This window comes from Anas platyrhynchos, chromosome 2 (assembly GCF_047663525.1).
Source record: "Anas platyrhynchos isolate ZD024472 breed Pekin duck chromosome 2, IASCAAS_PekinDuck_T2T, whole genome shotgun sequence".
Classification (NCBI taxonomy): Eukaryota; Metazoa; Chordata; class Aves; order Anseriformes; family Anatidae; genus Anas; species Anas platyrhynchos.
This window is the reverse complement of record NC_092588.1, coordinates 113,898,780-113,913,238: the sequence shown is the minus strand read 5'-3', so window position 1 is coordinate 113,913,238 and position 14,459 is coordinate 113,898,780. Positions and strand designations below refer to the sequence as shown.

Genomic DNA, 14,459 nt, shown 5'->3' with positions numbered 1-14,459 from the left:
AACCTTGTAGTGAGGACAGAAAAAAAGACAGATGCACGGATCTCCTTCCTTTGAAATACTGTTGTTTTTGTTATCAGTGTATGTTATTTGTGTGTGTGCATGCACAGTCTGATTACCTACACAAAATTTATTATGATGAAATGGATCGAAGTCATTTCCTGATTAAAAACAGAATTATTTTCAAATGAAGCTTTTGTGAATTCGGTACATCATTGGCATTTGAATTTTATACAGTTTGGCTACCTACCATCTGTTTCCTACCAATAACATGACACTGGTTTCTATAACAGCCTTCTGAACACTCATTAGAAAATAAAAAGTGATCAGTATATTCCACTACTACAGACCTGATTTCTGTACTTCAGAACACACACCTTTTTCAGTAATGATGCAAGACATTATGAAGTTGGCTTTAAAGTAATGATCTTTTCATTTATAAAGTTTTGAAAAAAATAATCACACTATGACAAAGTTAAAGTAACATCTAAAGAACTATAAATCATGTAATATCAAGAAGTAATAAAATGTCAGTTTCATGAGGCAGTATTAACATATGCTTGTATTAAATTGGCTATGAATCAAATTTGAGAAAAAATACTGTTTCTGTTTTTATGATACTGGGGCAAATTTATGATGAAAATTTTGGAAAGTAATTGAACTGATTTATACAAGAATAATTATTTAGCATAACATATTCTCATGATTCATAGCAGGAAAATTTATCTAGATAGATGATGCAAAGCATAAAGCAAATACACATGCAAGGAATCCATCGATGAAAGGTCTTGTCTGTGAATTTTTAGAGTTGCATTTTGTTCCTTTTGTCTCTTGCAGCCTTCTAACTAATATCCAGAACCCGGATATTAAGTTAAATCCTTAGATCCTACTTGTACTTTACAGAGGAAACTTCTTGAAAATGACAGCCTCTGCAACTATAGCCTCAGAAAGCAACTAAATTTCACCTATACAGAGAGCACGGTGTAAACGTGTATATCCTACAGGAGTTATTTAAATCTGCTCCCTACACCAATGATGGCCATATGCTTTTAAGGGAGGATGAATCTCATCTAACCTCAGACGTTTGTAGCATAAATATCTATCTCCAGGTTTGGTTTCCACAGTCTGCAGATATCTAATCAAAATAATCATTAGAGTCTAGACAGCAATTCATCTCAAATGAAATGAGACACCCACATCTGGCCAGATCAATAATCTCTAGAGTCTATTGACATATCTCGATTGCAGGAAGAACAGAGAGAATTTTCCAATGGTGAATTAAGACACGCCGTCTGCCGAAGCTGCAGCATCCAGACAGACATGGTTAACTCCCACTAAGTCCCACTCCCAGACATACTGAACCTGTGTCTCCCTACCAGGGTGATTTCTCATCAAAAACACATACTCCCGGAACAGCGTTAACTACACTAATGGTCTATATGAATCATTTTTATCTCCACAGTAAGGCTATGAATTATCTCCTTGTACCCAAAATGAAATTGTAATAGAGGAGACTTCAAGCAGTGTAAAAGTACCACTTAATGTACATTGCGGGTATGTGGAAGACATGGGATAAACGTATGCTTTAAGTATATGTGACAGCTTGAAGAGACCCAGGGTTATGGGGTATATCACTGCCATCTGTTTCCTGTCAAAAAGCAACTGGTTTATATTCACTAGAGATTACATTCCCTACAGGTTTACAGATGCTGATTTCAGTTCTCAAACTGATTGCTGGCTTTTAAGAGATACCACATCCAGTCACTGGTACCCAAACACCTACAAGATTCCACAAAAATGAGGAGTCTGCATGCAGAATTTGTTTTCTATACCTACTAAAGAAGCTGCAAGCCTTGTGCTTTTCAGACTCACCTCAAATTATTCAAAGAAAAAAAGCTACAGATAAAAATAAGTTTGTTATGGAAAAGTTAGCGGTTAAATATTTGATCACAAAAAAGGAAAATGATTACAGAACAACAACAACACAAAACAAAGAAACAAAGAAAAAAAAAAAACAGAACCAAAAAGAGCATGTTAGGAAATATTCAGTCTTTTTGCTGGCTGTCACTTAGGATCTCTGAATATATCTTGCCTATGGAAACAGGAAAAGTAGCTCAATAGCACCCTGCCTTTCCAAATGCTACCTTTCACCATCAACCTCTTTTCTCTGGGTTCAGAGAATAATTAGGTTACATCCATAATTACATCCTATGGGGTTTTCTGGTTTTCTACAGAATACAATTGAAACTTCAAAGCACATTTAGGAAATCTTTGTTTCCCTTTTCAGTTAGGAACATTTACTGAATTGCAGCTTTGTTTAGGTGCAGCTGTTCAGGTACTTAGGAACTGAGTTGCCATGGGTATGCAGAGAGTTTTTTTGGAATGCTAATTTAACACCTTTGCTTCACCTCCTGCTTAAGAAGTTAACCAAACCCTTCCCTTTTCATATAGCCTCATATGTTTTTACAAAATATTATAAAGTCAAGAGTTTCTTATTATACTGCTAACTGAAAAAGAGCTGTGATAGTCTTACAGCATCTAAGATTTCTGTAATATTTTACAGATCACAAACAGGGTCCAGGAACTGGATAGTTAGGCACATAATCTCCAATTATCCTATCCAATTCTATCAGTTCTGAGACAGCATCACAGTAATATAATACACTCAAATAATCTTGCTGCTGAAGAGACTCTTCATGATCACATTATCTTTTACATCTTCACAAGAGGAAAGTTAAGTCCTAGAAGATTCTATGCTAAAGCCATGAAATAAACTAACAGTAGCTATGTTCTGATCCTGCACTTCAATGTAAGTCACCAACAACAAACATTTCTAGTTTGCCATGCTGAAATACCCATCCATATCAGTTATATATAAAATTCAGTTATATATAGAATTAATTGTATTTTGAAGTAATTTAAAACCAAGCAGAGCATCATCAATATCTAGGCACTTAATGAATGTAAAGTGATTATCCAGAAATGGGCTACCTATGCCATAAGTGACTTGAGTTAGTGAAGTGCAAGGTATTATAGATCAAAGCTTGTACCTACCTCTTTTTGATACACTATCCCAGCTTCAAAAAGCTTAAGAAAGAGATACTGTGTCCATTTGTAGTACTCTGGTAGACAAGTGGTTATTTCCTGTAGAAATGAAATAAAATAAAAATACCTGAAGCTATTCTTAGTATCTTCTTACAGCATTTTAACATACACAATTAACTCAGAAGTGTGTAATATATGCCACAGAGAAAACAGGTGTTTTGGGGTAATTTCATAATGAGTGATATTCACCTGTACACAAAAACAGAGACCATGGGCTTTGTGCAGGTTGGACATTGCAAAGCAAAGTTTTTCTGTTAATAGGGAATAAAAGAACCCTGTAATATCAGTGCCTCTGAACTTCAAGGTGAAAGCATGGCAAGGGTATCTCACAAGGAGGGGGCAAATAAATGACCAAATAAATGCCCGTTTTAAAAGGCAAGCTAGCTCAAGGTAGGAAAGTGCTCCAGGCTGAAGTTAGGAGGAAAGGGCCAGAAAGTAAAGAAAGAAGTCACAAGTGTGGGAGATTGTTAAGAGGGAAATAAAGACAGATAAAAATAAAAGACAAAGAAAAAAGAGGAATGGGAGTTGAGGCAACAGCATGTGAAAATATCATAGATGGCATTTTTTTAAAAACTTGACAACATTTAAAAAGTTTTTAGTGAACTCTAAAAACTAAAAAAAAACACCGTAACTTATCAGTTGCTTATAAAGTTTCATGTTTTAAAATATTTGTTCTCAAACAAACAAACTGCATTTCAAATAAACATGGCTATGTACAGATGACTAAAGTACGATGTGATTCCCGACTCTCAATTTTCTCCACACAAGCGCCGTGTTTTACAGGCGCAATGGATACACATACGCTTTCGCCCACATATTTGAAAGTTTGGCCAAAGTGAAAACAACTGTTTAATTCAGTACTTAAGTTCTAATTACCTCATAAATATGTAACAATAAACAAATCACATTTTCCCTGTCAACAGCTTTCCTTTTTAACTTGTACTTGTTTAACGAAGAAATATTTCTACAAACTGACTCACTTCTGCTTACTGAAGTCGAAGCTGACTCCCACACTGAACCTTAAACCATCAAGCATACATCTTGCTTTCCGAGTTACAGGGTTGTCAGTAAGCCTTTGATAACTATTCGTAAACTGAATACATTTATCAAGTACCTTAAATAGCTCCAAATTTTGCAATGTCTTTCACCCTGGCTCTCCTGTCATCTAAGCTTCCCACTGCAGCTCCTGCAGCACACATCACTTGAGCCGCAGAGGATGTTGCTGATGTCACCTGAAGCACCCTACTATAAAAATTTTACGCTTTTTCTACAGCTTTATATTCCAGAGCTGAAATGTTGCTTTGAACAATTAATGTGACCTTTGAATAGCTATGCCTCAAAAGTGAGTACAAGAGGCTTTCAAGACCAGAGACATTTAACGGCAAGTTTGCAGCACAGCATGTGAAGGCTTAGCCATGAAAAGCAGTTGCTTGATTAAAGCCTGTTCTCTGTACTGAAAAAAAAAAAAAAAAAAAAAGAAAGAAATACACTAAGAAATCTGCTTTCTTATATCTACATACACACAAACACACATATACATGCATAAACATGCATATATATATTGCCTCCACAACAGTGACATCAGTTCTGCCAGCGTGATGCCACTACAGGCACTGGAGTTGCATCACTGTAATATCAGAGACACAAAAGCACAGAGACCGTCCCTTTTAGTACAGCATAAGGTAACGTGAGCAACAGATAAACAGAGAACTAAAGTGAGAAGTCAAATAAAAACAGGGAAATGGAGTGAGATTTGCCCTTTTGGTCCCGACTGGCAGATGTATGTTAACTGAAACAAAAAGAGAGGGCATTTCTCCATCTAAACAGGCACGCTCAGGCTGTGGTACTAAGTCCTGGGAACACAACCTCATGCAGACACTCTCACAAGCTGTAAATTGATGTGCTTTTTAGAAAGAGATGCGGCAGAAATAGATCACCGAAGAAAATCTGCAGTCTGGTCACTGAACTACAAAAAGATCTTTCAAGCTCATAATTTATTTAACTTTACAACCATGAAGGTTTGATGAAATGTATGATGGTTAAGAAAGAGCAATCACATCACTACCAAGCAAAATGAGCAAGAATTTATGTGACTGCTGATGACGACAAGCTAGCAACCTGTTGACAGTCTACAAACGTGTTTTTTTCTCCCCCCCTGTAGTTATCACATTAATACGTACAGTGAAAGATATTTTTCCAGTTACTGATTGTGATTAAACAAATTATGCCTGGTAAAAAGCTTCCAGTTGGTTGCCATCACGTTTAAATTAAGGTGACTGCTAAAGTTTCTATTTATGCTTCATGAGCATGACAAACATTTGCAATGCATTAACAGAGCTGACTTAATTCAGAAATACATAAAAAGGGTTTCATAAAAAAGGGTTTGCAAAATAGCATGACAGGATCCTTTCAGCCTTCTAAAAACTTAACTTTCTGCTTCTCATTTGTGATCTGAGCACTACCATAGCAGCACACATACGTAGTCCCATACCATAAAGCAGTTCAGTGAATATATATATAAACAGGATATTAGCATGTCCTCAAAATATGTACTAAAACACAGAACCCTTCTTACAAATATGAAATATGTTACAAGCTGGTACCAGGCACAAACAAAAGCTTTTTTTTTTTTTTCTTTTTCCTTTTTTTTTTTCTCCCAATTAAACTCTCATTTACAGATTAAATACCTGTCTTACAATTTAATTTAGACTTGATAGTAGTGAAACTTGGCAAGCAACTGGTTTGTGTTAAGGCCAAAAGAGCAATCGTGAAAAATCTGATACAAACCTTTGACTGCCAAAAAAAATGGGAAAACCAACAGCAAAGAACCCTGGATAAACAAAAATAGTCCTGGAGAGGAGATTTTGGTCATTAGTAAAACTTTTCAAATGCCTTATTTTATAATTCATTATTTGTTCTAAATGTGCTAAGTTCTTACAACTTAGCTAAAAGTTGTTTTGTTTTGTTTTGTTTTCTAAAGAAAAGGGTTGCATCTTCAAGCAACTTCCACTACTATTATTTTTTTTTAATATAAGTAATATTTACAGGTGGTATAAAAGTCTTTATTTGCTGTAAAATCCACCAGGTGCCATGAGTAACACCTAACTAGACAGAAGTAATTTCCTAGTTTATTACTAATCATTTTCTTTCTAGCTGTCTTACGCTATAGTGAAGGCAGCCATGTTATACTTCATACTTATTAAAAAGACAGTAAGAAGGAAAAGTCTGAACAGATTTTTTCAAGATCTTTCTTGGAAGATTAAACAGACTTTAAACTATTATTCATCTATTTTGGTATTAAAGGGCATGTATCGCCTCACATGGAAGTATAATTATTTGATTTTTGGAGGTTTAGAGCTAGACTGAACTAGATTTCTAAATTCATTTGAATATTTGTATTTTGAAGGGCTTTAGTTTCATGCATTGTTAGCTACAAACTTCAAGCTGTGCTTACATTTTAGAGCACAAGTATCTTTCCTGCCAAGAAGTAGCCTTATATCAATGGTTTCCTTTTTTATTCAATTACCAGTAGGGTGACTGATTATCACTGACAGGTGCATAAGAAGAAAATTTAATATATAATGCTCTACCTGTTATACAATTTTATGCATGCCCAGGCAGTGCACAAGAATGACAACTTCAAAACAAAACAGAAAAATGTCTGAACAAATAGCATCTACCAAAGATTTCATCTTTTTAATGTTCAGTGCAGAAGGGGAACATTAATCTTATTCCAAAATGTCATTTGGAGTGCACGAATTGAAAAGACTGAAAATTGTTGGCGGTACGAGCTACCTTTTAGAAGGAAGTTAGTTCGGTAATACAGTGGTAAACTGGTGAATTAGTGGGAAGATGCATTCAGTCTGATAGCACTCCTGAGCAAAAGGAAGGGGAAGTTATGCATCCCTTCTTGCTGACAATGAGAATCTTCTAAAACTATACATAATAATTCTCCTAAAAAAGAAGTTTAGAAGTGACAGGCAGTCTGCTGTGCTGCCTGGGATGCTATTCTGGAGAAACCTGACCACCAGGGAATCCCAAATTACTGCTAATTTAAAAACAAATATATATATATATATATATATATATATATATTTATTGTACACGTGTTTTTAATGTGTCTCAAAGACTTTTTTTCCATCCTCAGACTGAACCTTTTTAACCCTACATCTGCAGTTTCAGCATAGAAATCCTGTCTCTTATTTAGCATTTTTTTTCAAAGATCTCCTCAGAATCACAATGTTTTCAAACATTTACTATTTGACACACTGAAAATATCTGCATGTTTCAGGAAAAAAAAAGATCATTATTAGTATTCAAGCCTACTCGAAACAAAGTACTTACAGAGCTTTTTTATGCATTTAATTACATTTTCAGTTTGCTTACATTTTCTGTTTAGCAGAATAATTTTCAAGTGTCTTTGTAACCCGGCTTTCTGAAATAATCTCATTAGCTTTTAATAATGCCGTGTTTGTTGTGCTTTACTGGTTAAGTAATTTCACCTACTGCTACGGCATACAAATCAAAATGAAAACGTATTTTTAAGACAGAGAACAATGAAAAATGGATTCATAAAAAGAAACTTCTATTAGCCAGGTGCACTGGGACTTGTTCATAATAATTTTACCAAACAATAAAATTAAAACTAGTCTTCACATTCCTGAACAGGACCTTCGTGAACACCAACACAACTTTATAAGCAGTCAGCTTCCTCAGCACAGCTCCATGCACTAAGTATTCAAAAAATGCACTTTTCATTATTCCCCCCCTCTTTTTTTTTCCTCTCTTAACAGTCACAAAAAGGCAATACTTAGGTTTTCCTCACGTTATGTAGGGTGGACATGGAGGATTCTTTGGCAGTTAATATAAAAGGCTAGCACCTTGCAAAGGCAATTCACCCCACACTACAACAGAGACCTAAAGGTAGGAGAATGGGTTCCCTCCAGCACGTATTTGCTAGGTACAATGCTCTACCATGCTGAAACAACACCAGTGTGATTAAATTAAAAACAGACTCCTGTTTTCTACAACTCTCTGTTAATTGGACTAACACATACAAAAGGTGTTTTCCTATCATTTTTCATAGGAGTCACTAACACTAGTTGGTTTGTTTGCAATGTCACCGTATTTTGTAAGCCACTGATCTAGCGCCATACAAGTGTAGAATAATGATAAAAAAAAATCCTTACCTCAAAGAATTTGCTTTTAAGATAAGCATCTGCACAGCACAGGGCACTGCTGTGCAAAGATGCTTGAGTTAGCCCAGAAGCAATACAGCTGAGACAGTTAAGATGCTCTGCTCAGCCCAATTAGCCTTGCAGAGAAGCAGGCTTTAGCAGCCTGGCAGATGCACTGCTGTAACTTAGCCATTCAGTTTCCAAAGGTACTTCTTTCATCTAGCTCAAATATCTGTGTATTTAATGTAATAATGTTTTACAGATATATTTCAGGTAACATACATTTTTTGCATTGATTAAACATACCTCTATTTTTAAATGGTTACTGTTTGGGTCTGTTTACTCTTCATTACTGCAGTTAATAAGGTAAGCTTTCTAGGTAAAATAGAACTTAACTAATAAGTTAAGGAGTGAAAACTCCAAAATTCATTGTGTTTCAAGGAACTCATTTCATCTGTTTTAAAAACTCACCTTTCGAAAGCATAGACTGTGTGCCTCTGGAGCTTTCTAAATTATTTTAATTACACAACTGTTCAAATGAACTTAGTCGTACATTATCAAAGCCCTTTCTAAATATATTCAGAGACTTCTGAAAATTCTTTAACTAAAATACAGTTTACTAGAAAAGCGAAGGTAAGCCTTAAAGAACAGGCACAAGGATGACCAATTTCTTTTCCCTGCATATTTATACCTTCTGTCATGCTTTTCAGTACTGCCAGTTCTCTGTCTCTCTTCTTCAGAATATACAGGTTAACCAAAAGTCCATATTCACAGATAAATTTTCTCAGTTTTCTTAGGAGGCACTCTAGAACATTCAATTCTTGTGTGTTCCATAGTACTGACTGCACATACAATTTCCCTGTTTTGTGCTACTGCTGTACTACACATACAGAAAACCTGTGAAATACAAATATTTTAAATATAAGAAAATAGTTGTCAAGAATGTGTGCAGTGAATCTTCCACAGTAAACTTTTTATTTTCATAGCAACTTTTCAGCTATCAAGAAAACTAAAATCTAAAGAAGGATGTTACTTAAAATCTTGCCACATATAAGAAATGACAAAGTATATTTTTTAGATGCAAGGCACACAAATATACAATTTCACCTTCAAGATTAACAAAAACAGATGGCAGACCTTAGACTGAAAATTAATCCTCTTTTCCTTTTCAGACCTACAATACTGCTATAAAAATCCAAGATTAGTATCTCCATCAGTCTATTCAGAATCATATTAAAGTGATAAGTAACGATTATTACCAAGAATATGAAGTTAGTGACTGAGGTTGATTTACCAGTTAATGCAATAACTCCACAACTGTTTCAGAAATTAATTTCTTTCATTTTTATCTTGAAGATGAGATTAGGTTATGTCTGACTGTGTTGGTAAGGTTTTTAAGGTGAACATCTGATTCTCAAGCATTAGTATGTCAAACCAAATTTCTCATTTCCAAAGTGGTCAGAAGAACAACTATGAAAAGGCAGACTTGTCCTTCAAATTTAGAGTAACATAACTAAACCAACATCTGTAGTTTTAAATCCTTGACTATATTATAAAAATACATACACTGAAAAAAAAACACTCCTCAATAGATATATATACCTTAACAGAAAAGTATGCTTATACTGTTTCATAAATATCTGTTTAGACTATCACCTAAATTCTAACATAGAAAATTGCTACTTTGAAAGCACTGAAAAACCAGAGAAAAATCCAAGTGCAAAACTGAAATTACTTTAAAGAAAATAAAAAGATTCTCACAAACTTTAAGATTAACAGTAAGTCAGAAATGAAAGAAGTTCAGCAAGAAGCTTCAGAGAAGCTCTATTTACCACTTTTTAAAAGTGTAATTTTACAGTTTAACAACCTAAACTGGTGACTTTGAAAGACGTCTATGATGTCAGGTATAAAATGGGAAAATTCTGTGTTTTTCAACATTCCATCAGACAATAAAACAAGACAGCATCCTTTAAAAAAGAAAATCTTACCCTTTCCCATGTAAAAGACAGACCTAGTGCATCAAACTGTTTCCTCATGTGTTGAATATTACTGGAAAAAAAAAAAAAAGAATATTCACTTAAAAATCTGTATCATCCAACTGCATTTAATATCAGGCGCCTATAAAATTCTGACAAATCAAAAGCATTAGTTAACCTCTAAACACTATTATATCACTCAGAGTCAAACACGATGAACTGTAAGAATACTCAAATAGTTAATTTTAAAAATCCCAAGTGTATTCTGTTTCAGTTTCAATGGCTGTGTATACAAGTAGACTGCACATGTTTGGATGCAGCTTTCAGATGTACCCAGTGACTCCTCTCTGTACAACATGCATTCTTTCTGGTATTTCTAAGAGTGCAGATCTCCAGTTAAAACAGGAAAGGCTTGCCAGCATAATACCAGTACAGGTTAACAAGGAAATCCTCTTATAGAACCACAGCTTCCACTAGGAGAAACCACGCCTTCAGTACTACTGCTTACATTAAATTCCCATTCAAAATGGTACCACTTAAATAAGATAAAAATTCTATGGTATTTTTACAACGCTTCTGCCACTGCGTTGATTTTTGCTAACAAAGGGTTCTGTATGTTTCATTTAAGCAGCTCCACCTTTGCTGTTTTCCTAACTTTGAGAATACAGGGAGTAATAGTCAATTGGAGCTCATTTTCAAATAACCTCTTCAGAACTTTATGATGATCTGAAATTTGGTCATTCACTCTTGAACCATGTAAGCTGAAATGCTTATGGCATGCCCGTTTTTATAAGGGTGGCTGGTTCTGCTGCATGGATGACTAAAAGATGTCACTTGATTGCAGCTCCACATACGCTTCAGTCATCCCTGCTTCACAAACGTTCAAGACAGGGACAGTGGAGAAAACTGCAGACAGTAATTACTTCAGTGGTCAGAATTTAATCTGCCAGTACAACGAATCAACTAACTTCCTTTGCATCATCAAAAAAAAAAAAGTTGGATATATAAATAATTTTCTTGTTTGGTTGTTATTATAATCAGTCTGAATGATGATGTGCTTACTTGTCTCTGTTTGTTGTTATAATATTGTTTTTTAACTCTTGTAACTAGACAATCACTCTTTTCAGTATTAAGGCAATTTTAAAGGCAAAACGTTCTTCTGGTACAAAATATCTACATGTAACTACAAACTGAACTGCTCTAAATGTAAGAAACAATACACAGCCATTTACAAGAAAACAGAAACATTTAACAGTACAAAAAGTAGCAGAAGAACATCGGCACAGGCTGTGCTCTGCCACTGACTTTTTGACAAGACCCTGACAAACAGACTGGATGAGGCAGGCTGAGCTGATACGGCACTTTTCCATTGCACAGTCAATCTGCCCCCCATGCTCACTACTTTTCTGTTCAGCCAATTCAACTCACTCAGCTGGCAGAATGGCTTTCTTCTGAGTTAGCACACTGAGCACGTTCAACACAACGTCATGAGTGTCAAAGCTAGTACAATAGGTGAGGAGGGACGACATTGCAGTGAGAAGTGGAAAACACTGACCCGTCTGTAGTCAGCAAGTACATACAGCAGCTTATTTGACTCAAAACCACAAACTTTACTTGTTTATGTCTCATTTGTCATGTAAATATGGATCACGGTAATGGATCATGGTACTTTGGTGAAGATTCTGTCAAGACAATAGTTAAAAATGAGGCATTTGGATATAACAGATATGTAGATTTTACGGCTTGGCTGCTTCCTTTATTGAAGGAAGACATATCATCAGTTTACTGACCATACTCTTTAAACAGAAAATAATCTCCTGTAATAAAAGCAGCATATTTATCCAAAGAAAGAAACTGCTAGCACATTTTTTCACTGAGAATGCAGGCAATGTTATCACACACCCTGAAGTTTTTAAATTCCTCTTAACTGCCCTCACATAGGTAACAACTGATGGCCCACAAGATGTTGTGCAGCCTTGGCTCTCACAAAATAAAACGTGTTTGGAGAGTTTTATTGTTTTGTTGTTTTTTTTCTTTAATGGTAACTGGATCTCATGAATCTACTCAACCAAAATCAAGTAAGAAGAAAATGAAAAAAAAAAAACAAACAACAATCCAACCATAAATAACACAGACTATGCATGCAGTGCATTCTCGCTAAGTGAAGTAAGTTGCCATCATATTGTAGCAGGAAAAGTACCAAGTGATCTTAACATGGGACCAGAAACATGCAAGAACTCATAAGAAATAGATTTGGCACAAAAGGAAATCGGTAACAATCAGTCCTAGATATAGCTGGGATAATTTTATTCCCAGTGACTAGTATGGAGCTGGGGTCTGGTTTTCGGATGACAGTGATGCTGACAACACGCCGACCTTTTAGTTGTCACAGTGCCAAAGCTGTTCCAGCTGCCCACACCGCCCTGCCAGCCAGGAGGCTGCGGGTGCACCAGGAGCTGGGAGGGGACGCAGACAGGACAGCTGGCCCAAACTGGCCAGAGCCATGTCCCATACCCTATGGGGTCGTGCTGAAGACTGGGACTGAGCGGGTTGGCCAGAGTGTGGCTACCACCACGTGGGGTCTGTCTGGGCATCATCACTCAGTGGGCAGTGAGCAATTGCATTGTGCGTCACCGTGCATTCATCCTGGAGGAGAGAAGGCTCGGCGGGATCGTAGCAGTGTCTAGACATCACCAAAGGGAGGATGCAAAGAAGACGGAGCCAGGCTCTTGTGAGCGGTGCCCAGCGGCCGGACAGCTCTAGGTGGCCCTGCTTCAGCAGGGGGTTGGAGCAGATGACCTCCAGAGGTCCCTTCCATCCCCAGCCCTTCTGGGAGCTTCCTTCTGGGTAAAAAACAGGGCCCTTTTATACCACTGACACAGAAGATGGCGTAGGATGCCACCACGTAACAAGTGAGGTACTGCTCAATTCTATCTTCCACCTGAGACAGCCAAGAGGTTGCGGTGCTCCTGGTTTTCTCTAAACAATCCTAGGTTTCTCATGCATATTCCCACTGTCCCTGGCCAATTTCCACCTTCCCAGGTGGAAAGTTGTTCCTCAGTTTCTTGATGCGTCCTCATCAATGGTGGAACGCAAAAAGCGGTGTCACTTTCTAAGACTCCTTTGGGAGAATTAGCAAGTAGGTATTCTTTATGAACAACGCTGGGTATGTGGTAGACTTTACTGAGTTACTTGTTTGTCCTAATTGACCACGTGACTGAATGGGTGTAAAGCTTTACTGCAAGGATTAAAGCAGGCCTTAGAGATTGAGTGGGATTTTCACAGCCCCTGGCACCCCTCCTCCTCTGGAAAGGTAGAGCGAATGAATGGTGAAATTAAGAAACAACTAACAAAACTTGTGCTGGAAACTAAGGCTTCTTGGGTAAAATGCTTACCTCTTGCACTGTTAAACATATGGACACAGCCCAGAACTGATGTAGGAATTTCTCCTTTCGAAATGCTATATGGTATGCCCTATGACTTGGAATTGCCACTTGATCACCTTCAATTCTAATTAAGACTTGGAAATCCGAGACTTCTTTAACACCACGATGGGGAAGGCCCCTATGTTGTTTTGCTTACCACAGAAACGGCTACTCGAACTGCAGAGAAAGGATGGACGCATGCCAGCCGTGTGAAAGGACCAATCCGGGAAGGTAAATGGGAGGCAGCTCCAGGCCCTGATGACTTGAAGCTGACACTAAGACGGACTCGATAACTATTGTGTATTATCTGTGTATCGTGGGAAGCGGAGGAGGCCCTGTTTCGAAGGCTCCCTAGTAGGTTCCCCTGAAGAACACTGCTGCTGCCAAGAAGAACCGATATCTTGTAGTTTGCTGCAACCGAACTGACAAGCGAGGCAGAGAAGTGAAAACGGTGGGGGACTGAGGGGCCGACAATTTAAAAACACCCTGGAACGATGGGCTCTGACCACCTCCTACGATACATGGGAGTCAGTATCATCGTTTTGGTCAGCTATGGGTCTGCGCATCCCCACCAGCCTTTTAAATGGAGCTTGATCAGATGGAAGGATCAATTCATCATCCAGCAAACAACGACAGCGGGTGCTCCCAGTTTCCGCATCACATTACGTGAGCTGGTGTCAGTGCAGCCATGCTTTAACCGATCAGGATTTTATTTCTGCCCAAGTTCTAACCCAGGAAAGGGGTACTGTAATTACCCGACCGTGTATTATTGTGCATAC

At 37.2% G+C, this 14,459-nt stretch overlaps 1 protein-coding gene across 2 annotated transcripts in view; it reads right to left on the bottom strand.

Moving 5' to 3' along the window:
• The window catches only part of LARS2 (leucyl-tRNA synthetase 2, mitochondrial), a 129,318-nt gene that overhangs the window by 59,441 nt on the left and 55,418 nt on the right, over positions 1–14,459 (bottom strand). For both annotated transcript variants that reach the window (XM_027450150.3, XM_072033382.1), the window contains exons 5-6: positions 10,268–10,328; positions 3,052–3,141 (exon numbers count right to left, since the gene is read on the bottom strand). In XM_027450150.3, coding sequence (XP_027305951.3) covers positions 3,052–3,141; positions 10,268–10,328 — 151 coding nt within the window. The remainder of the gene's footprint in view (positions 1–3,051; positions 3,142–10,267; positions 10,329–14,459) is intronic.